The sequence below is a fragment of the Passer montanus genome, unplaced genomic scaffold, assembly GCF_014805655.1.
Source record: "Passer montanus isolate IOZ18808 unplaced genomic scaffold, ASM1480565v1 scaffold3, whole genome shotgun sequence".
Lineage (NCBI taxonomy): Eukaryota > Metazoa > Chordata > Aves > Passeriformes > Passeridae > Passer > Passer montanus.
This window is the reverse complement of record NW_024367707.1, coordinates 18,378,616-18,404,543: the sequence shown is the minus strand read 5'-3', so window position 1 is coordinate 18,404,543 and position 25,928 is coordinate 18,378,616. Positions and strand designations below refer to the sequence as shown.

At 36.8% G+C, this 25,928-nt stretch overlaps 1 protein-coding gene across 1 annotated transcript in view; it reads right to left on the bottom strand.

Annotated features, from left to right (window-relative positions):
* UXS1 (UDP-glucuronate decarboxylase 1) overlaps positions 1-25,928 on the bottom strand; it is a 56,461-nt gene that overhangs the window by 5,970 nt on the left and 24,563 nt on the right. The window contains exons 6-11 of the mRNA XM_039714212.1: positions 24,593-24,773; positions 13,309-13,413; positions 11,895-11,954; positions 9,744-9,865; positions 3,087-3,206; positions 1,023-1,066 (exon numbers count right to left, since the gene is read on the bottom strand). Coding sequence (XP_039570146.1) covers positions 1,023-1,066; positions 3,087-3,206; positions 9,744-9,865; positions 11,895-11,954; positions 13,309-13,413; positions 24,593-24,773 — 632 coding nt within the window. The remainder of the gene's footprint in view (positions 1-1,022; positions 1,067-3,086; positions 3,207-9,743; positions 9,866-11,894; positions 11,955-13,308; positions 13,414-24,592; positions 24,774-25,928) is intronic.

Genomic DNA, 25,928 nt, shown 5'->3' with positions numbered 1-25,928 from the left:
GGGTAATTTTCACTTCTCTATAAATAATATTCCTGGTCTAAAAAAGAGAGGTGACTACTAAGAGCTCCAGTAAAGCAGATCAGGCAGCTGAGAAATGCTGAAATCAGATTTATATGGGTGCATGTTTTCTTGAGTGCTTGTATTAAAAAATGATTAATATTTCCTCTTCTCTCCAGTATCTAAACATATCTAGAGGCTGACTGCCAATGAATTCCAAGCAGAAAAGAGCAAGTTGTAATGCAGAGGCACATAACACTACCACCTGCTTTGCAGCCTGCTGTTTGAATTGTCTTCTCATTTTCAATATTTCTTAAACCAAGTTTGTTAAAAAAACAGTGTTTTGGTATTACTTTTCCCCATCAATATAACCTAAAGTTATTTTGGATTATTAGCCACGGATGTAGCACCTTGGCTCCAGACATAGAAATCCAGATGCTTTTCATTATGACTTATAATCAAGAAAGGAATGGGTACTTTGACCTGATGGGGTTTCTTTATTACCACTGATACTACTTTCAGCAGAAGGAAAGAACATTTCCGAGCAAAGAATGCTTAAAACAACTCAGAAGTCCAGCATGGGTTTTTTTTAGCTTGTTTTTTTGTTTTTGTGCACAGCATGCACACCAACCACAGCAGTCCCAAGGACACGAGGTGGCAGCATTGCATTAAAATGCATGGAGTGATAAACTAGCACTAAAAACTTGTCTATTACTTGCTGTCTCTGGAAGGCAAGAGCATGTTAGTATTTCAAGTAAAATTCTAAACCAATTAATGCTTTTCTCCTTGATATTTTTAAAACTTCCATGTCTCCCTTCTGAAAGTAAAGCTGGATCCTAAGAGCTCCAGTAAAGCAGATCAGGCAGCTGAGAAATGCTGAAATCAGATTTATATGGGTGCATGGTTTTTTGAGTGCTTGTATTAAAAAAATATTTTAAAAAGTAAAGCAAATGCACGTGAATACAAACCTAAGAAGGCTAACTGAACCATGAAGGAAATTATCAGCCAGAACAAACAAGGCTTACCTGACATACTGGAAAGCTCTTGTCTGAGTTCCAGGTCCATAGACCTAAAACCATATGAAAAATAGAGAAGTTAATAAATACAGAAGCCCTCTCTAGCCAATTATCTTCTCCTTACCATTCTAGAAAACCATCTCAAGGAGAAACACTTGAGACACAAGCTCTATGTTACAGAAATGAAAAATGTGCTTGTAGAGCTTTTGGCAAATATCAGTTCATTGAAGGCTGTCTTCCTCTTGGATCTGTCTCCAGTAAACATATCCCAAGGCATTTGTTAACCAGAACTCTGCATGAAGAAAACCTTCTCAGGGGTGTAGAACAGAGTGATGCTTTGTCCTCTTCTGGAACACTGGAATAAGGTGCAGCCTGCACTCGCAGCCAGAAAAGAGTGCCAAACATTTAAAGCAAACTTCAGACTACTAAGATGTGGTTATGATGAGCAATTTTGATTTGCACATTAACAACAGCCAGCTTCAAAGAGACCACTAACTGTTAGCGGTCACTAAAAAAATTGTTGAGAAAAAGCACTGTGTTTAAAGCAGTCGGGATATAAAAATAAAAAATCATGTGGCTCTAAATATTACTATCTAGGGAAATGGGAAGCAAAGAGTTGCAGATGATACAACTCACAAAGTCACCTGTACAGATTTGTATCAAAACCTTAGAGGGAAAAGAAAGAAGTCTCCTCAGGTTATATGCTGGTACTTTGGAGCAAGTTGCTGAAGTTCAAACAGACATTAATGTATACTTGAAGTGAACCAGAATGGTATTTGATACCATTATTTTTTTCACAGTTTAACTGAGTGCACTACTAAAGTCTCTAGAACATGAATACTTACATTCTGAAAGCTATTGATAGACACATATAAGAGATGAAAACATTTCAGTTTAACGGGGAACAAACACATTTTGCCATCAACCTGCTGCAACAGAAAGGCTTTTGGAAGGACAGAAAAGAAAACATGCTTGTTTTCTTCGAGGACAAAAAGGGCAGTACAATGGTACACAGGCCATCTGTTACTTGGTAAACCTTGTGCTCTCCAAGGCTGATTCAGAGCCCAAAAGAATTCAAATTTCAGCATGCATTGGGTAAGATCAGGGGTTTAAGAGTTTGTCCAAAAACTGATTCAGATGGGAACACACCAGGAGCACAATATCAGCCTGATGGACTCCCAACAAACAGGAAGCACATTTATGTATTTATGTAGAGCTTCCTGCATTTAGCTTAACTTATAGCATGTGGGATAAGTTTTACACAACTAAGTATTTGTACATTATTTTTGCAAGGTCATCCATGTGGTTATCTTTCCCACATACAGGCAATGGCTGGAAAATACAATAGAGATTCTATCTTTCAGTTTCTCATAATAAATCTTTCTTTTACAATAACAAAGCAACCATCGTCATGTTTGCATAAGCCACAATTTCTACAACTCAGTGACACTGTTCCATCAAGAGATTATTTCCCCAATTTGAGCAAGTACTCTGAACTGAGAGACCAAATACATAGTTTCTGAAGAAATCAACACACTTGGTATTCCTGTCAGCCAAATTCTGTGATGATATAGGAGTGATTTTTTTTTTAGGTCTCAGTCACTGCTTATTGTTGACAATTAATTTTATTTGACCTGGTCAGCTAAAGAATGCTCCCCTTCTTTTCTCAGATTCAGTAATTTTCAACATCAAACAGGTATTTTCTACAGTGATGTGTCCTACAGAACAGTGATGTTGGGCAGAACATTCTACTTTAACCCCTATTACAATAACATTCTTGCTGAAGTTTAGTCAGCATGGCAATGATTGGATTTTGTTTGTATCCCCAATATAAAGAATGCTGAAATGTTTGTGCAAGTTTCAACTGGTAGCCTGGTTTCTTTCTGGGAAAGATTAACCCCATTGACAGAGCACATCTTCAGACATGCATTTCCATACAGTTAAGTTTGGTATACTGGAACACTACATTTTGTAAGAGGGGAACATCAGTATTGTCTAAAATCTATCCTCATTTGCAACACATCAGGACAAGACATAAATGGCTCTTCATATCACCAGGAGATCATCACTTACTGTTAGTGGTTCTCCCTGCAGAGCTTGTAGGATAAAATTACTGACAACTCTTCCATCATTCATATGCATTCGAGGACCAAAGGTATTGAATATTCTGGCAACCCTCACTTCAACTCCTTCCTATAGCCAAAGAAAAAAGAATTGTTACTAAAAGTGCAAACTCTACCCTGCAAAAAGCTTTTCAAGAATCCCTCCTTCAGCTTTAACATGCATTATTTTCTAATAATGAAACACTTCAAATCTCTCCTCAGCCCTCCTGAAAAATGTAGTGCATACACCAAGGTAATTTATACTAGTTCTCAGTATTTGTAATGCAAATCTAAATCAGTGCTAGAACAGCTCATGATTTTAGCACGTGCATTTTCTTCCACTACGAACTTTTAAGATTTTTCAATAATACCCTTCCAATAACAACTTATTTTGCCTGGGACTTAGCTATTTTCTTTGCGCATAAAAGTGAAGTCTCACAATCAGCAGACACAGTTCCATAGATTCACATTTCCATAGATTATAGAAGTCCATACTTTAGAAAAGCTGAACATGTCAGAAAAGTATCTTTTACAAAGGCCATAAAGCAGTTTTGTAACCACAGCCACAATGTTTTCCAGTGCCCCTCTTATTAGGCTGTTTAAATACATGCATTACAATCAAAGTCTTCAATGGCATAGTTTTTTTCCGAGAAACGTTTTTATCATTTCCAGAAGTTCTTTCTACAGAATATTTTGCAAATCTTCAAAGCAAAATGCAACAAATATGTGAAATTGGAACCTTTCTGGACAAAGCATTTTAACAGTTAGAGACTGCAGGCTGAAGTAATCTCTCTTGAGTTATTTTGATTGACATGTTCATTTGGACAAGGCACAGTTTATGATAAAGCCTACGAGAAGGATGTTTGGCCCTTGTGAGCTAAAACAGGGTACTGCTGAGCTCAGAGCAATATGGTATGCTGTAAGCAGAGAGATGCTACCATCTGAAAGTAGGGAAGAAGGTATCAACCTCAGTACAGGCCTATGTATCCTCCTCATAGTATCTAGTCCTCCCACCTCCCAGAAAAAGACATCCTTGTATCAGTTACTGGAAAAAAATTGTCTGAAGCAAACTGTGTGCTCTGATTCATCTGAAGTCACAACCACAGTGTTCTGGAGTTGCAAACATTCCTTCAGAGGATACACGGAACATCCTGTATTTTCCATGTATTTTACAAAGGCTTAGACCAGTTCTTGCTCTCATCTTGGAAGAGGATGTATGTGGAAGAAGTGCATTGTCAGTACATCCGTGGCTGAAAGCTGCAGCTCACACACACTTCAATCAGAAGAGATCTGGAAACACATTTTTCTTGGAAATAAACGTAGCTTCACATACAAGAGACACTTGCAGGAAAATGTGACCTTCTCTCTTAGGTCTTCAAGTGATTCATAAACAAATCCTCAAAGATGTTTTGTGAAAGCAGTAGAACTAGCTTTTTACAGGTGAAACAGGCAAAAGGGACATTCAATACATCAGCTACTACTTGGTGTTGAGAAATAAGAAACCCCAAGTAGTATGGGTAAAGCCCAACACTCCCAGTATGCAGAAAGTCAAACAACATTCAATTCCATTTAACTGCAGCTAAGGTTTCATTTGTCACAATCAAGCCTTGTTTGCAACTGCAACTAAATGGTAAACTAACAGTAACAAGGGAGGTAACTATTGTGCCACAGGAAAAGATACACAGTCTTTGTCCAACAAGCTTGTATCCACAACAGAGGCAAAAAAAAAATAATCTCACAACATCCACTGGGTCCTTCCTGCTGAAAAAGACCCTGGGAAGAGCAGAATTCCCTTTCCATGCAAAATGCATCAGCTGGGAACATACTCTTTATTTCTTGCTAGCTAAAAAAGTACAGCAATGTAACATTTCAAATGTATACTTCCAGCAGCACAATACAGAACATTCCCAAAGCCTTCACAGCATTTGGAAATACATATTCTTATAGAGCTGCTCTTTCCTTTGTTTTGCCCAGCACGTTATCTTAAGAAGGCCACTGACTCCTTCAAGAAGGGGTTGTACTTCACATGGGCTTTCCAGATACTGCCATTAATAACAACTGCAGAAAATAAGGCACTTGGAAGCTAGTATTTAAGATACAAATAACTCATTCAACAATGCTGACCAAAAAGCTTCTCTTGCACTGCACAAGCTACAGCAGCAGCCTTGTTTTCCAGTATTGGTTGGAAACTAGCAAGGGATCTAGAAAAGAAAAACAACACATTCTCTGTAGGCACTTACTCATAGTAACAATCAACCCATTATTTCTTCTCCCTTCTATTTATTCACCTCACCACACTGTAATGTTGTCTTTCAAAATGAGTAACATTTTATTTATAGTATCATCTAGCAAAGCTTTTCCCTGCAGCCTACTGCTTTGAAAAATCTATTTTCTATGCAGCTAATTTTTCATTTGTCCCTTTAAAACTGGAATCTGTCTCCTCAAAAGAAACTCTTCCATAGACAAAGAGATTTTGGAGACAGTAACTTAAAAATTGTCGTAACTCTCCTTTTGCTGTTTCATGAACATCTCATTTGAAGTGATCCTTTTTATATGCTGAGTAACTCTACTCCTTTTTGTATTAACTCTGTCTTAGCTATGTCCTGTTACTCAGAATATTATCAATAACATGTAATGACTGACTACCTCTACCATATTCCCACTATCAAAGTCAATTATTTCCCCAGATTTGCTGCAGTAAGTTATGTACAGTATTTTACTACATCCTAGAGAAAGAAAAAAACCCACTTTGGCTCATATTTATATGCTAAACATAAGAGAACTTTAGATTTATCCCTAATGCTGAAATAAAATGTGATCAACTGCCTTCTGGCCTCACAGTTTAAGACAATGCCTTCCCACAGCAGATTGATCAGAAAGAAAATTCCATAAGGAATCAAAAAAAGGAGCTTGTGAGCAAGATCATAAAGTGTAGGATTGTGGACTAGCAAAACACTTCAGCTCACTCTATTATTTATCAGTATGAATTTCTTCACAAAGACTGTGTCTGTACAGATGAAAAGAAACAGTAAAGAAGCAGAAAAGGTTGTTATTGCTTACAGAGATACCTCCTCTGAATAAGTACTCAAGACTATTCTATAGCTGTTAGTTAAAATGTAATATTAATTATGCAGTCTCCCTTGCAAAACAAAGCTGTCCATGGTTTTCAGCATGAGTTTTTGCTGGTGATTTAGTTTTAGAGATACCAGGTGGAAACTATCAAGGATATCAAGGATGCTATAATGACTCCTTAATTTAAAAAGACATATTTTAATTTTATAAGCTTTCTAAGAACAGGTATTTCCTTGTGTTGACTGTCTTAGAAAATAGATCAATACAATTCAAATACCAAGTTTCTTTTAACCAAAACAATTTGAATATGACATGTTGTGGCCATAATTCACAAGGATATCAGGCAAGCTTCTCCTATTAATTAATTACAAGTGCCTCCTTCTTTGCAAAGTCTGTGGATCTATCTAAATACAGCAAGTATGAGTCAGACCTCCCTGCATAAAAGATCAGGAAAGGAAAAACTACAAATGTCTGCTCTCCAGCAGACAACTGGAATTACAAAAATCTGCTGGGGAAGTCCAGACAGTAGCAGGGGTATCACTGTGACCTGACACAAACCTTTACCAGTGTTTCAGCCAAAATTACTTAGGTTGTTGTTAGCATTCCTTGCTCTAATAGTCCCTTTTTTACTGATTCATATTCTTTCCCATGTATTTCACAGATCATTAACTCTCAAAATTGTTCCCAAACCTCTGAATTGCAATCACAGCAGAATTACTAGCACTGTGTATACTGAATCCATCTACAATGTGTTTAAGCTACAATACTCTACAGCGAGGCTGGGTCCAAGGAATTTTATTTATAAAATGCTGTCAATTGTATAAAAAATGCCATTTTTAACACTCTGTTACTAATAGATTTTTAGAATTATTTTGCAGAAACAGTGATGCTGAGATCTGAATTACATAAACACTAATGCTCCTAAACAAGCTTGGAAGGATAGCCTCAATCATCTGACTCTGGGAATAATGCAGGTCCCTGAACACAGCCTACAATTTTACAGTTGAAATGTTATGCTTACAGTTCAACATTTCAGCTATTGTAAGGCAATTCCAAAACTATCACTTAATGTGATAGCTGTATCACAACCAAGCCCATCTCTTACCACCTAAGCTTTCAGAGTCACATAGCTGGTATGAAAAAATGGATGAAGAAAGTGGAAGGAGAAAAAAAATTTTCCTCTAACGTTCTCTAGTGACCTGAAGTGTTTCTTCAGCTCTGGAGAATCTCCTTACAGGTCAGCAGTATAAAAAAAGAAAGAAATCTAGTTCACAAAACACCCTTAATATGCAAAGCATTTAAATTGATATCTGATAAAGTATCAGATACTACCTTCATGGCAGGGATTTGCATCATCTGCTTAGGTGTGCTGTAAATAAAATTTTTTAATTAATTATTAAAAAAATTAATCCAGAGTATTGGCGCAATCATTAATACCAAGATTTCCAGGTAGCTCCAGAATGCCAAATACAGGCTTTTTTTAAGGTCGAACAGATACCTGAATGGCAAGTCCTGAACGTAGCACAAAATTCACACTGCGATAGTGCGTGCTGGAACTCCCCTCTCACCACTTTTTCAGGTGATAGCATCAAGAAATGCTTAATTCACGAGGTCAAAATAAGTGAACAAAACAACACCACCAGTAGAAAAGAACACTCTAAAAATGCCTTGGTCAGGACAGACGACTGAGGAACTCTGACAACAGCAAATAGTCAACTTTGACTAGATTCAAAAACCATTCTGATTCAAACAGGCTGTCTGAAGTACAATGAAGAAGTTCAGTTTCACTTCACATTTTTTGGAATCACTATTACGTATTTAAGGTACCTAGCAATGTGCATGATGATGGAAATCTTTTTAAGAAACTACCAAAAAATGCAAAATAACTTTAACTGGTTTTTATTTTTATTGAAGCTGAAAGATTCTGGAAATATTTTATCTTGAAATACTGTAAATCACACTGTTTGGGGCTAGGTCACTCCTACTGAAAATCCTCTTAAAAGCACAATGCTTATCTGCATAGAGGAAATCAGACCTTTTCAAAAGGTAAGGTTTCCTCCACTAGTAACAGCATATCACCTAAACACTACTCATCTTTTCCCCACACTAGCTCAACAGTGTTTTAGAATGTATCTGAACTTAGGACAAGCTTGGGCTGACTTCACCAACCCATAACAAAGTACAAGAAATATGTCACAGAGCTGCCTCTAGGACAGACAGGTCATTAACATAATGACTTTTTACTTAATGTACATGTGCGCTGCAGTTCCACCTTATAAACCTTTCCTATTCATTGTAAATCCTGCATAAAATCTCTGAGATGCTATCATGACTCACTCTGTGGTTTTAAGATATAGCCCATGATTTTAAAAATTACCTACTCATGCCCTCCTAAAAGAATACTGCAGTGTGTACCACAAACCTGCAAAAAATGCAACACCCTACATCACAAGAATTTCTCATAAAAACTTTAATCTTCAACTGCAAATGGGTTTTCAGACTGACAAGGAATATTTTGCTACAGTGAAATACTGGAGACACCATCCTGAACGAGAGCAGTATCACCATGTTGGACCTTAAATGATTTAAAAGAGAACAAATGAGACAGAACCTCTGCCTTCTCTGTCTGGTAGAAGAGATAAGACAAAATTACAACTCTATACCATCTCTTAAAGTCTTACCACTTCAGCTTGATTCTGTTTTCAAGGTTTATAAAAGCATTTGGAATTTTATAATTTAAAGGTTTAAAATTCTATACAATATATTATGTTTGATTTACACATTTTTATATTAAGGCTGCAAATAACAAGAAATACTGATACTATTTTCTTTAGTGTGCCATATTTGCTAATTGAATAGTCTCCTAGAGCTTAGCTGAACCACAATTAAGCAAGATTTACTTACAGGTAAACAGTCAATGTTATGTTAGTTAAGGATGAGTTTCTACTTGCTGGTTAGGTAACACAAGGAAACTGGCATGTATAATTTCTTAAACATATTTTAAATTGTATTTTTATCCTCTTGTTACTGTCTTTGTCTGAAAACAGGAATTACACAGCTAGATATTCATTAGGGTCTGTAATTTATACCTACATAATTTTAAGACATTTCAAAAGTGCTTAAAATACATTGCTTCTATGTAAGTACTCATTAAAGACCATTCTTACCTCTATATTCTGATTTTGATTATTCTCCTTCAACATTACACATTTATCAGTAATGGCCTTATTCAATCCCATTGACTTCTAAGCACACTAAGGTCACCTCAGTTTAATCTGTCTGAAAACTATTTACTATACTGAAAGACATATTATACCTATTAAGAACACTAAAGCACATCTTCTACAAGAAGACTGCTCATCTGAAAACACACAACGGATGGGAGCAATAAAACCTTCCCATTAAAGAAAACAGATTTGCAACAACAGCATAAGTGCTCCTACTCAAGACATTATCTTTTGCTCTTCTACCCCTAAATACACATATTCCAGCTTTGCCATACATTGGGCCTTCAGTAATTACAGAAAAACCACTAAGTCTGATACAAGTTTAATACCTGCTTCATGTATGCATAGCACATGGTCTCTGCAACACGCTTTCCTTCATCATAGCAGGCTCTTGGACCTATGGGATTCACATGCCCCCAGTAATCCTCATTTTGAGGGTGAACTTCAGGATCTATGGGAAAAAAAGAAAAACCACCTTAGATTATGATATATCAAAAGATGACTATATGTGATGAAACTTTCAGTAGAGCATTTGTGTTATACAAGCCAGCACATCTTCTCTCTGAATTCTGCATTTTAGAAAATCTTGCACAATTTCTTTAAAGTGCAATCACTGGAACCATGAAAACAGCAGTGGCAGAAGATGAAAGACTAGTAAAATAAGTGAGTACAAGCAAACAACAGCCAGCAACTGCTTTCCCTAAAGCGTGTGTGAACAGACGGTTAAATTCAATTCTTCTCTGCAAAGACAGACTACCTCAAGGGCATAAATACAACTTTCACCTTATGTGCTTCAGAGGAAATATTACAGGTTATGCAGGCAGCAGTTATGTAAGAGGCATTATAGGTTATGTATGAAAGTAAAATATGTTCAAATTTCATAAAACAGGAAACAAGGAAAGAAAAATAGAGAAAATGGAGATGCACTGTGTTTTGTAAAGAGGTAAGACTGATGCACCACAAAGTATTTACATTTCTTCTATTTACCCAAAGCATTTTTACTAGCTATCACTGGGCACAATCAGGTTAGACAATCCTTTTGTTTGATCCAGCATAGAAGTTTTTGATTATAAAAACAAGCAATCAAACAACAATAATCTAGGAACCTTGACTGTGTGTGCTTTGTAAGTTTGAAAAAATATAAACACTTGGTTACATCTCCCTCTTTGTTGTCTTTAGAATGGTATAATTTCTACTGGGTTTGAAGTTTGCACACATCACTATGGAATTTCCTAGTGTTGAGAGGTAATTTTTTGAAACAACCTTGACAGTCAGTTCTGATTAAACCTTCCAGATTTTATGCTGTTCAGACATGATTATGGATGAATTTGTGCCATATGACAGCCACGGAGCAATGGTAAATGCACAGAAGTTTTACATGATTATAAAAGCTCACAACAATCTTAAAAAGGACTGAAAAGATGCTGTGGGAAAGGAGATACTCCAGAAGGGAGATTGTTCTGTTGCAGAAGAGTCCTTGGGGCTATCATTTTTCTCTGTAGAGCCTGACCATAGATAATCTAAGGCTTGGGAGGCAGTAGGAATGCTACACATGCTCAGGCCACTTTGGCTGGCTAATCATCTTAGTGATCTCTTGCTTGGGCATTTACTCTTCTGAAGTTGCTCCACCAAAAGTGTACACCTGGAGCCATGTTCCCTGTCCTTCCTCACTCTTTGCTCACAAAGCTTTGTACCTTGCACCTTGGACCATATTTTTGTTTACTTGTTTGTTCTTTTCAGCTGAGACTCAATCTATTCCCACTGAGCACAGTATCGTGCCCGTGTATCTCCACTAATCTTGCAACACTGCTATTATCAATTATGCAATAGTTCAGAAGAGAAGGAAGTTTCTCTGGCAAGCACGGGGGGTCTGTTACACACCCTAGGAAGTACTGAAGACTCTTGCTGCATCCAGTCACCATTCTATCCATCATTCTTTCACTCCTTCACTTTTAACAGTAAGAGGAAGATGGAGAGCATTGCCAAATATTATATTTTAAGAGACACCAGAAGAACCTGCATGCACAACCAGTATTTTCTTAGCTTGGAAGTGACATCCTTTGTCCCTTACACACCAGGGCAATTGCTAAACCTTAACAATACAATTCCTATGTGATGGGAAAAAGATATGCATATTTACTACTGAAATCTTTCTCCTCAGGTTTTCATTATGGCATCTGGATTTTAGAGTACAATATTCAATTTAGCCAGAAGCCCTCTGGAAAAAGAGACGTAAACCAGGACACAGGAAAGATACAGACAACACCACAAGTCTCCTGCCACCACTCTTGACTAGACACAAAAAGCAAGCACTGTAAATGCCCTTCTCACATTTTAAACTGGAAGAAGAACATCTCCTAAAAATCAAGCTAAGACAGCGATGAAAATCTATCATTCTGGTATCTGACAAAAGATGTGTAAATATCCTTTTACATAATCATATCTAAGAAGAGCTCTAAATACTGTTTTATTCTTCTTACCTCCATAAACCTCTGACGTAGAGGCCAGCAGCAGCCGTGCTCCAACACGTTTAGCTAAACCTACATTTTGGGCAATGGGGAAAGAACATAATTAGAGCAAGTGCAAGAATCTTTCACTCATGCTAGCTGCTTTCGTGTGATCCTGTTTTACATGTTTTTAAAGAGAATTTGATTTCTCTCAGTAGGCAAATTCAGCTGTAAATCACATCCATAGCTCCCACTTCCAAACTAGAAAATTTAAGAATAGCACAGCAGCACCTGCATGTGACGTGTCTGCTCCTGGCACTAGCAGTTGTACTGAATCAACATCCAAGAACTTAATCTACTACAATCTAAATAAAGGCCAGGGAAGCATTCCACTTAGGAAACCAAGATCTTGAAACAACATGGTATATTATGATTATCAAATCCTTTCTTACATAGATTAAAGGCAAGCCAGTAAGTAAAGAAACTTACATAGAATAACATGTTATTGGACAAGAACCAATAATTTCTCCTTTATTATGCCCTTTTAAACTGCTTGGATCATCCTACCCATCACCTGAGATTATCCTCCATTCCATTTCAATGGCTTTCTGATCTTCAAGTTGACATGGCAAATCAAACAAATCTCTCACCTCTGTCATTCTGGTACCTCAACAGCTACTGAATCACTTGATTCTCTGAACTGTATCTCTAGAGTATCACTCAAATAAAAAATTCAGCTATGCTAATACCCAAGAGTTTTTCTGATTCATAACAATTCTTAGGATCACTGACACTCAGATCAGTCTGCATCATACCAAATGGCAGAAATATGGGAGGAAAAAGTAGTGAAGGTTTGAGGTCTTCTTTTCACAGACCCCTTCCCAGCATCAAAACTAGTAGACAAAACTGAAAACACTGCCTTGCAATTATGCAGCATGACACTAGACATTAAACACTCTCTTAGAATTTGCTAGCCAAGGCATGAACAAGAGGGTGCAGTACTCCTGATGTCTGAAGTTTAAAACAGTGCAGTTCCACCCTGTCCAACGTTTGCTGAAGTGGAAAGGAACACTCACTTATGGTAATTGTGGGAATGTTCCAGTCACCAAAGTGGAAACAGCAATCATGAACACAACTGTGCTATAAAAATCCCATGCTCTTAATTGTTCCGATTACTTCTGTAATTACTGCACACCCCATAGCCAACTTACAGGCAGAAAGTTCTTGTCCTTTGAGAGTCATGTTATTAGAGGTAATTTGCAGATCTATTTAAAGGAAAACAACAAAAATCTTCAAAGAGGGTAGAAATACCTCCAACCTTATTTTGCGTAAAGAAATAACTTTTTAAAATGTACTGCTCATTTACTTCATCTTCTCATCTCCCCAGCAACTCCGTTACGATTATATGATGTCTAACCAAGTTAAGTAATAAAAAAATTCCACTTACCCAGCATGTTTAATGTCCCAATAGTGTTGGTCTTCAATGTTTTTATAGGATTATACATGTAATTAGGAGGAGAAGCAGGAGATGCTAGATGATAGATCTGGTCCACTGCAGAAAAACAGAGGGGATAGCATTATTATTTTCCCACATAAAATATTAAATGAGAAAGCACTGAAGTCAAGAAGCAAGTATTCCTTTGTGCACTTCCTAGCACTGGAACCCAGCGCTTCCTGTTTCACTACCCATGGATGGTATGTACACAAACCTGTTGTAACTCTAAGAAAAACTTAATTTTTAGTAAAACAAAACCTAGAGCATAATGTAATATATTGACACTGTTGACATGGATATAAATATCTGTGTTGGTGTTCACACTTTTCCACTTATAAAAAATTTAGCTGAGAACTTCCAAAATGTTTAGAAGCTGCAGAAATATTTGCAATATTCTGTCATCCTCAAGTTTTAAGTGGCTACAAGCTTCAGAGTATTTTTCTATAATAGACTGAGAAGTAAAAATGGTAGAAACATCTTTTAAATATGAGGAGAAACTTTTTGGGGAAATTAAATACTGCATTTTTATTTCTAGATTATCTGTCAATGAAATATTAATTGGCTTTGTATCATTTATATATTAAATATATACAGCAAGATACAAGCATGCAACTTTGTCTTTTTTTCCCGTTACTTTTGTCACATATATGCAATGCTTTGGCTAATACAGTATTTCAGCTTTAATTAAAAAAAACAAACACAGAAATCAAAACCCAGTACAGAGATTTTGACACACTCCTCCACTCCCTGTTATGAAATACAATTAATCAAAGAACTAGTTGAAATTCATTGCCTGAGATGATTGAAGGTTGAAGGTATCAGAAACAAAAGACTGTTGGAAACAAATTTGTTGAATTACAATACAAACAAAGCAGTGAAAACTGGATTCAGTGTCATAGAGAGTATCTGATATTCAAAAGCTCAACCTGCAAGCCTTTCATAACTTGACTGTTGTAAATACGTTAATGTATTTCTGTCTTCTATGTAACTTGAATCACAGCAAGCCAGAACTATCTTAAGACAAAACCACCCATGGATAAGCAACTGCAAAAGTAAAAATTAAACATAAGCTCAAATGAGATGTTTAAGGAAGAACAAATCCCCTACACTAAGGTCATTCAAGAAAAGCAATCAAAAGGTGAAGTAATAATTAGAATGGCCTGATAAAAGAAAGGGAAAAGAACTCCATTGTGTTTTAAAATAAAAGTTAGGGGTTTTTTTGTTTTTTTGTTTTTTTTAAGAAGACTTGACATTGAAACCAAAAAGAAGCTGGAAAAGTCAAGGCTAGTTGCTATTCTGACAGAAGAAAATATTGCATGGCATAAGGCTGCCTTGCCCTAGAACAGAACACTACTGGTCAAACAAACGTTTTCCTTCTATTTCCTTAGGTGTTTTATTATTAAAAAGCAATGGAAAAATCACAGCATAAAAAATTAATCTGTATTTTGACCACAAGTTGATTTCTCATAGCTTTCTGTTGGGGGCTTTAACTTTCACAGTATCTGTGACATAAGGAACTATTTCCTCCAGTGAAATTATTTTTCCTACTTAAAACAGGGTAGAAGGACTGTTTACTATCAAAAAAAAGCCAAAACAAGCCAAACCCAAAAACAAAACTAAAAAAGTTTTTCTTTTTCTCCATTTAAATACAACTGTACTAGCTTAAACAGCACAAGCTGTACATGAGTTACATCTAGTAGGGGAAAAAAATAATTCAGAAATGGTTTGACTTGGAAGAGACCTTAAAGATCACCTAGATCCTACCACACATTGCACTAGACCAGGCTGATCAAAGCCCCATCCAGCCTAGCCCGGACTTGAACACTTTCAAGTGTTCATCAGGCATCCACAGCTTCTCTGGACAATCTGTTGTGGTGCCTCACCACCCTCACACTACAGATTCTGTTTCCTATCACAAATCTAAACCTACCTTCTTACATTTAAAGGTATTTCCCCTTATCCCACCACTATATGAAAAAATAAAATATCAATTATGAAGTTATAACCTGTTTTCAACTAGCTGAGAACACTGAAATATTAGAGGAATGTGCCTCCTGTTGAAGACTTCCTCCCATTCTCAAATTTCATTTGGCAAAGCAAGTATGCAAACCTTTGCTTTCTGACCTCTTATTTATTAAAACAAAAAAGCAGACTAGTAGGGCAAGAGCATACATAAGTGGCGTGAATTATCCATGTGAAAGTCATCCCTTGCTTTTCAACAGCCTATTGAGCAATGAAAAAATGAAATGTAGGTAAGCCTTCAAAGCACAACATCTCCTTCACATTAAAAAATTACACTCTTTCTAAGATAAGCACATGTTCTGGTAATAACACTTTAAAAATACCAGCAATATTGGCATGGTAAAATATTCAACCTACTTTCTTTCTGAATCCCTAATGAAGTGTGCTTGTATATGAGTCAAGTTTTTTAAGATTAACTGTTGTGTCTATTGTCTACTGGGCAAGCTCAGCTCCTGACTTCTATGTAACATAGCTTGGATAAGCACACACTGGTTCATCTGGAGGAAGCATTTTAAAATTTACCTTATACTGCAACCCTGCATTATCACTGCAACACAAGAAATCCTGCAAAATAATTTTATTGATTAATTAAACTCACAATGTCAAGCGACCAAAATAAAGAGCAATTCTTTCAAGCCATACCTCACCCCAGAGAACGATTAACTATCAACATAAACATAAGATGAGCTCCTAAGGTAAACTTAATGACTGTTACTGCAAGTTTTACTGTCTTGACAGAGTAATGATATTTGACAGTATGCTCATGCAGATGCCACAAAATAGATCTGCTTTTATGTTGCCATTCTCTCTTTGGTTTACAGCTGTTTATCTCTACAGAGCAGGGATGAATTGCTGCCTAGATGATGTCAAAACAGCCCAGAAAGCTAAAGAGAGAGAGTTTTGGCAGATGTGTAATGTTGAATATTTATTCTCACATAAAAAGGTACAGAGAAGTAAAATTTCATGTAGCAGGTTCTCTGCTATTTGTTGTTGAATGATCGGGAAATAGTACATCCAACCACTATCAACCCTGGTTGCATCAAGAGGGTGTTTGTCACACAAGGCACCTGTAACAGCAACACAAACAGCATTCAAAGATGACCTGATGCAGTGAGAGCTGGCAGAACAAAGTTCCCAGCACAGGTTTGAGTCCAAGCCCTTGCCTGCATTGCTAATGCAACTGTAACTTGTAGGAGTCTATGTGCAACATGAAATTAGTTAATTGTTCTGCATAATGAAGTCTGACATGGAATAACTACTCCTTACTTTGGTCACTGTGACACTGTAAACTTAAGCAGTGAATAAAGCTGGAATAATTTTTTGTGCTGGGGAAACGATGTAAAAATGTAGCGTGGGGTAAATTTTAACTGGATTATTGAACTTCAACACACTTCCTACAGATGAGTTCTGAACATGAATAAAATACATGACTGCCTCAAGTTTTGATTTAAGTATCCCCTTCCCACAGTATGCTACTTTCATAAAACCAAAGACAAGGGATAGATTGGAAGCTGGGAAAAGGAATGCTCTGTGAAGATGCTTGACTGATGCTTGCAAGAAGCAGGAATAACTCAAACACAATGGTGCAGAAAAATTAACAAAATAATTACTGAAGTCACCTACAGCCAGCTCAAAGCTGAAATGTGACCTGAGTTTTATGCTGTTTCTTTCTACTTATTCCTTCACAACCCTTTCTAAATTAGGTTTTTGACAAGCTCTGGTGGAATTTTTGGAAAGAGAAAAAACTTCAAAAACATTTTGGTCTGTTAGTAATTTACTGCCCAATCCTAACCTGTCAAAGCAGAAATTAACTCTTTCCTGCCTTCCTCTCCTTTCACTTAATTTTGTTTTGTGGTTTCTTTGCTTTTTATTTTTTTTTAAATACTGCTAATTTTTGACACACAGCAGCCCATACAGGAATGGTTCCTTTAATGGCATGCGGCAATTCAGATATAGAAGGTCAAAAATTACCATTTCTTTTGCTCCACAAGGATACAGCTAGGCTTGTGATTTTCCAAGTGGTCATAGAACTGTTAGCTAGAAACAAATGCATATCAAATACAAAACCTCAAAAGCTCCTTATAATATCAAGTTTATTTACTTATTTTTAAACATTAAGTGTGAAAAACAGTGCAAAATAAAGATAGAAAGCAAGACAGCAAGAAAAAAAGCACTCTGCTTCTTTTAGTCCTTCATTCTTTCTTTGTTTCCCAGCTAGGAATTGTTTTAAATGAAACTAAGAAGGAGCTGGGGGAAAAAAAAAGGTTTTCCTTGCCAGATGTACGTCTTGCCCATCTCATTTGCCTCAATGTACCTTTCCCCTCATGCATAAAGGCAAAAATCAATCCCTGTACGGAAAAGGTTCAGCAAGAGCAGAACTGGCAGAGAGATAGAAGATGGGGAATTTGCCAAGTATCAGATGGCCATCTTCTGGATCAGAAGGACAGGCAACCAGGCAGCTACAGGACCTCTGCCTCTTGCCTGGGAAGGAATCTTTTGTTTATCAAGCCTCAGACCAATGAAAAATATCACCGTTTTTCCAAAACATTTGGAGAATGCTGGACATTTCAGGAGGGTGAAAAGTTTCTACCACAAACTTTCCGTATTTGATCCATCAAGCTAACAATGCTGAAATAAGAGTAATTGTTTCTCATTCCACCTTCCCTCTATTAACTGTCAGGTCTGAAAAATATCTGCTTTTCTTTTTTTTTTTTCACTCTCAGAATTTCAGCAGGCCAGCTATAATTGTTTCTCATTCCACCTTTCTTCTATTATCTGTCAGGTCTGAAAAATAACTGCTTTTCTTTTTTTTTTTTTCACTCTCAGAATTTCAGCAGGCCAGCTAGACAAAGCCATCCACCCAGCTTGGCTGACAACTTTGTGCATTGTAGCACAAAGCTGACAGTTATTTAGGATAGCAGGCAACTTAACTGTTCCAGCCAGAGATGGAGAAAGCTCTCCAAGCTACAGCTTTTCACAGGATTAACTGCTTGGGTGCCTGGGACAGTATCTTCTGAAGGACAGAAAGAAATACACCTAGTAATTGACCTCCACAACTCTTTCTTGTTACATGAGGTAAAGAAGTTTTACAACACTTAATACGAAGCCTTGAGCTAGCTTTGCAATAAAGTCATTGTCACATTCATATTCTCTGAAAAATCCCTTCGCCCAGGATTTTTCTCCTGGGAAGCTGAGAAACCTCAGAGAAAAAGGAAAACAACATTATCTCATTTGCTTCTTGTACGTTTTGCTCCTTTGGAATGTGGTTGGAGACAACAGGCGATTGTTTCATTGGTTTCTGCTGTGAGTTGTTTTGACTCAATGGCACAAAGCTGTGTCAGGACTCTGGAGAGAGTCACGAGTTTCCTTATTATTTTTTTAGCCTTCTGTAAGTATCCTTTCTGTATTCTTTGGTATAGTATAGTTTAGTATTCTTTAATGTAATATGGTATAATAAAATAATAAATTAGTCTTCTGAAAACCTGGAGTCAGATTCATAATTCCTTCCTTCCTTCGTGGAGCACCCCACAAACACAGTAAGTCATAGCGCAATTATTTGAAAATAACCATGTGAACATTTGTGCAAAGTGTTTTGTTAAGGACCACAGCAGAATAACAAATGATAACAATAAAATTCTGCAAGTCTTATGTGTAGCTCACATGGGAGACTGGGACTTTGCTAACTGTGAAGACAGCAGCAAGCAGTTTAGCAAGCATAGGATCATAAACTACTGATAAAGAAAAATAAAACAAATTTGTTATGTTACAATTTTAATGGAAAAAAAGGCAAAAAAATCAAGTTAATTTAAAAATAGCACAGACACAGAAGCTGGCATAAACATTCAAGTCAGGTACACAAGGTACACTGTGGCAAATATAGAAGTCTGTGCTCAGCATAAGGTTGAAGTAACATATTGCAAGGTAAACAACAGCTAATGTTTGCCACTTATGCCCTTCTCTATGTGAAAAGCTAAAAAAATCCCTAAAATTTAGCATATATAGAATCTGCAATGCCTACATTTGGACACAAACATTCAGTCTCGTGTTTTCCTTAATGTTAGACAAGAATGATCAATAAAACCATTTGTCCTAGGGTGACTAGAACAAAATACTCTGTAAAATGCAAAAATACTGCCATAAAACTACTTTCCTTCATATCATCTTTATTTTCTAGCCCTAATACTGCATATGTTCTTCATGCTTCCTAAGTGAATGGCAAGGGAGAAATCTACCACATTTCCCAAGACAGGAAATGACCTACATCTTTGATTTCTGCCTTCAACATGTGTCATGGTGCCAGAAAGGACTGAACGGGTCACTAAGTCCACTAAGCACCTGCATCCATCACTGCATTTGCTAGTCAGGAAACACTGAGCAGAAAAGCTTTGATCAGAAGCGTACAAATAAGTTTCTACAGCTTGAATGTATGGACTTTTCTTGTAAAAAAACCAAACAGCTGTGCTGATTTCACTACTGGAGGTCAGGCCAAAGAAGCTGATACAATGAAGGGAGACATTTCTATTGCCCTGAACTAAAAAGGACAAATACTAGTTCTTTTACCTGATGCTAAACATGTTGTCTGTAATGTCAGGCAAACTGGATTAACTTCATAAAGATTTACCATATTGCTCATACCGGAGCAGTTTTGAAGAGCCTCACACCAGACCAAGATCAAAGCACCACTGCACTTGGCTCTGGACAAACAAAATAAAGTAGTATTTGTTACCCCTTGCCTTTCCATAGACTTTCCTGACCATACAATTTAAAACCAGCCAGCTGAATCTATTAAGCACAGAGAACAAAGACTAGGAAGGGAAAAATCTGGGATGGAAATATGGAAGCCAAAAAAAGAGCTGTGTATTAAAGACACCCTTTGTGTTTGTATTTGCATGCATTTAAACTACCTGTGGGAGGACTTGAAGACTGAACAATTCTGGGATGCTCTAGAACACTGTTTAGTAAAAGGTTACCATCCTGACATCTGGAAGGCTGTTACTCACAAGAAGGCTATAGACTATTCTTTTGACCAATTTTGTGAGACTGTTGGTCTTAGCCTTAAAAATCAACTCAGGCCTACAAGCCAGCAAAGTCCTTAGAAATAGAAGGGTTTTTTTAGCCCCAGTCAAGCAAATGATTTACTAAAATTATATAAATACCATTACTTTACTTACGTGTGTACATGTAACTAGCAACTACAACAACTCTTACAAACTCTGAAAGCCAATATCCTTGCTACTACATGTATCACGTGCTAACACCCTGTCTCTCAACCTCCAAAACATGTTTTTATTGTAACATTTTTAAAACATTTTCAGCAAGAGTCAAAATAGCCAAAATTACCTTTGTGTTCACAACAGTCACTGAAATTAGAGCCAACATTTAAGAAATGTTTTTTCCAGAAACTGGACTGCTGGCATGAAGATTTAAAACAGAACAACAAACCAAGAGCAAAACTGAACAGTTTTATTTAACTGAAGATCAGTTAATCTCAGAACATAAACCACAAAATAGTTGATCATTACCTACCACTTACACTTCTCATTTCATATATTACTTAGGTAGTGCACATGCACTTATTTAAAATAAAAGTTTTTGAGCATCAGAATGGAACAACTCTTCACTGCTCTGCCCAAAAAAAGTTTGGGCAGCAAACTTTCAGCTGCCACAGGCTGCAATTTTAGAAGTATCCTACAGTATTTTCTAAAACATACTGTGCACCTTTGAATAGGGGAGTGAAATCAGTTGAACTCACTCACCTGCTGCCATTGACTATAAATCTGTGGCATTTTCAGGGCTGTTTTTGTTTCAAATTTGTGAAAGGTGTAGTAAAAACCAAAGCAATAGTACCCAAGCAACCAAAAAGAAATAGAAGGCTGAAGTGTGCTCTTGTGAACTGTGAAGCAGTTCAGCTGAGGATATTTTTCAGATACTGCAGATAGCTGGGTTTAAAGGAAACGTGCACCTATCACTTTACAGAAGATTAAGGCTTCCAAAAGTTGCTGAGGAAGCAGGAAGAAAAAACACCAGTGGGAGAAGGATATGGGTTACATATAACTGTCTGATGTTTTCTTCCAGATTTATTCAACTGCTGCATGTGCCTAAGGGTAGTTGAAAACCAGACCTCAAGACTGAGAACTGAGAGGGATTTTTTCCTGCTTAGGGATTCAGTTTGTGGAATAATCATGCGCCATCACATGACATCACCTTGAAAGTGCTTTGGCTTTTCATGTGCGTGTTTTTGGGGATTTTGTGGGGTATACAGGCTGTGTGGTTTTGGTTTTTTTGGGGGTTCTTTTTTGGTTGTTTTGTTGTGGTTCTGTTTTGGTTTTTTTTCCTTTTTTAAACACATATATTTAAGTATAACAATATAACAAAATATTTCACTATAACAATAGAAATACAGACTTGGGTGGCTTGAAGTGATATAAAAACAAACCCTTACTTTTTACTACAAACACAGAGACAACTTGAATGCAAAGGTGAGTATAAACAAAACAGCACTAATGCTTATATCACTATGTAAAACAAGTACTACTAATAACATACATTTATTTAATACAGAATTTCCTTTGGCATTTTCTAATGCAGTTTATCTATTACTCACAATTGGGGTACATCACAGTAACACCAGACAAAGCATTAATTCTCATTTGTGTTCCAATTAACATCTGTGTGTCCTTACAATACAGTTTGTAGGAACACAAGCCACAGTGCTCTCAAGTGACTATCTTGGGGCACTTGTAACCTTAATGAATGTAGAGAACAAGGCAGAAAATAAGTAAAGGCGTATTTCTTTTTTTTTTTTCCTGATTATATATAAAAAGAGTGTTAAAAGATTCTTTTCTTTCCAGACCAGCCTTCAGAAAAATAACCCCGTCTTCCTGTGCCCATTTAATAGTGTATTAAATCTCTATGTGAGGGTTAGGCTGAAATGAAAATATCTTTAAACATACAGAACTGAACTATAATAGGAATAGAAGGTTAATATTTCCAACTTTTTTTACTATTTTTCATCTTTCAAGTTCATTCCTGAACTACTTTCATTCCACTAAAGAATTCAAAATCCTTTTTCTTCTGTTTGAATAAAACAAAGTGAAAACTTGTGCATCTCTCACTAACATTTCCAAATGCTAAAGCAAGTAAAATCCTCGCAGAGAAGAAAGACATTCAGCACTAGAGGCAACTACAGTTGTCACAAGGCTAAAAAATGTGTGTTTGTGTGATTTATTATTGTCTCTGGCCAACCTAGATGAAGATCCAAGAATGCCGAGTCCCACTTGGTGTCGCGGTTCAAAGACAATGACGCAGCCAAGGCAGATTGTGCGTAGGCACCACTGTGAAGCTGAAAGCTACCCATCTTGAGACTAAATTCACTTTTCCATATCCAAAGAGAAAGCACTGTTCTTTCTAGACCAAAAATGAGGTCTCTTTCAGAAATAAAGCACTGATTATCCTCTCTGGAACTGAGCTGTCAAACAACCTTATATAACCTGGTTTAAACAGAACAGCAAATACAGAGAAATTCTTCAGACACAAACCTACTTTTTATCATGACAGCACAGTCATTCCAACTTCTGTTTACAAGTAAAAAGGAGAAACTGGGAGTAAGAAAAGAAGTATCTGATCTATAGGCCAACTTGCTGATCTGTTAAAAAAACTGTCTCATTTCCTCATTGGACTATAAACTCTGCAATGAAATGAAATTTTACCACATTCTTAGTGTATGAAAGTTAATTTTATTTTAACACTTAGCCATGCCAGCCTCAATTTACACTGTTAGAAGATGAAAAGACATCCAATAAACTACCCACTGAATAACATGTAATAATTAGCTGTCAGTACTAAATAGGGAACTGGTGTCTTAATTACACAGGCCATAGGAAATAATTCCCATTCATTAGTGCCTAGTTAGCTGGGCAACAATATAGCAATGATGATAATTCTCTGAGAAAGTCTCAAATGTAATCAGTCAGAAAGAAGGAAAAGAATGGAAAAGATTAGAAAAGCTGACAAATTGATCTGGCTGAGGTATGAGCTACCAGCACCTGGAGTCAGTTAATAAGATCCTTGTTCCATTATCCTGTCAGTGGAGGCAGAAGTTTGAAATAACTTCTAAATAACATGCAGTAACTGAAGCAGCACATTGTCAGAACAGAGCAGGAGCATGTGTTTTTGAAGGACTGTTTCAGTAGTGTTGCCAGGAATTCATCACTAGCAATAATACTAGAGATATTTCCTGTGAAATTTCATCCACTAGAATTTGTCAGGAATTAAAAACAACCCAAACCACTTAGTATTTTTTTTTCTTAAAATGAACAAGTACATTGCTACAGAGTTTTGGAAGGATAGAAGCACACCCACCAGAATAGCAGTGTAATTTGAGCAATGCTTTCACTGACTCATTATATGGTTAGATACTTCTATAAGAGTCTATAAATGCATGTCTCTCTCTCTCTCAAATACAACCATGTTAATGGTGCCTTAAAATCTCACTATTACATGTCTCTCTCTCAAATACAACCATGTTAATGGTGCCTTAAAATCTCACTATTTAATAGTTTGAGGTTAATGACAGTTCAGATGTTGAGCTACTACTTTAAAGCAGAACATGCTTTTGTTTGTTTACTTCCTTCTTTAGGACTGGTGTATTTTTTTTTTCTGTTGAAAGTCAGGGAAATTTAGTGCTGCTGTTTTCCAACTCTTCACGCTGTAGAATGCCTGTACCTAAAGCTGGAGCAATGTTTTTCACAGAAGACACTGAAGGCAACTAAGGAAAGCTAATTTCTTCCCAACTGACCACACACAGTTGCAGGATGCATGTCTAGTGTAGCTGCAGCCCTCAATTACACTTCAGTTTCTGGACCACATATTCTCTGTGTGTAAACCTGTGCAGGCACATAGGAAAGTGGGACAATGGATGGGACAGACAGACTGATCCGCTGCCATCTTGCCTTCTCATAAAATCAGACATATCAGGATGTTTTAAAGGTCTCTTTCCTCCTGTCCACTCAGAAAAGAATTGATTTCAGACAAGAGTGCTCTGAACCTCTGACTCCATACTAGTCACAGTAAACAATCTAATAATAAACAAAGCATACAGATACTAGCTAGATAAACCCAGAAGTCAGCATGTGAGTTTCATTTCTTTACATACACACAGACTTAGAAGGGAAAGGAACAAAAAAGTGCAAATACCAAAGCAGAGACTACCTACCTTCAATGTACAGGGGCTCAACGACATCATGATTTATCAGTTCGAAGTTCTCATGACCAATCCAGTGCTCCACATTTCTTTTCCTGCCCGTAAAGAAGTTGTCCACAACTGTAACCTCATGGCCATCCATCATTAGTTTGTCAGTAAGATGAGAACCCACAAACCCTGCTCCTCCAGTTATCTGCGTTAGGACAGTTGGTATAAATTTCTTTTTCTTTTTACAGAAACACTAGACAAAGTCTACAAACATGAAGACAGAACAGTAGGTTTCAGATCTTTGCTTACTCCAGGGGAAACAACTCCATTTCCATGTGTATTTTTTTTTCCAAAATTTACAGAGTTAAAAATTTTGAGAGACATACTTGACATGTTTCATCACTGTCAGGCTAGAAGGTCAGCTACCTATTCACATCAACAAAATCTCTTTTTCAGATTACATTATTTTCCTTTTTTTCCTTCAAATTGGCTTGTGCTCTTTTTTGTGACAGCAAAGCCTAAAAACATGCAGAAAGGTATTAGGAGAAATTTCTGCAAATCTCATTTCTCAGAGGAAAAAAAAAGGTATGACAGAATGCCAGGTTATTTTCATGTCAGATTTATCAGACATGTCAAATCCAGTTTCTGTCTGGTTTACATGGAAGACGTGCTGGGTGTTCTATGTAAGTACTGTAAGTTTTCACCCAGAAAGAAGGAAAGGAATTCTCTGAAGGCCTTTCATTTGAAATATCTCCTAAACCAAAATCATTCTTTCTGTGTCTTAATGCATCCATAGCTTACATCATCCTGGCCTGAGGAGGTCAGTCAGTTGGATTAGATGATCTTTGCAGGTCCCTTACAACTGAAAAAACTCTATTCTATACCATTAGCTCTGACATGAAGCATTTGCCTGTCTTGAAATTCTGATGTTCGGCTGCAAAGAAACAAGCAGAAATAAAATATTTAAACCCTGTACTCCTGTTTCATCGAAGAAACAAGAAAGTTCATTAATTTTTCTCTTTTTGCACCACAGACAGTAACAGTAAATAAGCAAACAAAAATCACTTATTCAGTACTGAAGCAGTCAGCACAATAAGCAGAACTGCAAGTTGTGTGACACATCCAGACCTACCTACAGAAGCAATTATTTTCTCTGCATTTCATGAACTGTTTTCAAGAACCAAGACACAACAGATCACAACACTGAAAAAGCAGACTTTTAAAAACCCGTGTGGTATCAGCTATTTAATATATCTTCATGGTCAAATTCACATTTTAAAACTGATTCAGGTGTTGATGTCCATTCTTCAGCTGTAGTGACAACTAACTAAACAATGAAAGGACAGGGTGGAATCAAGCA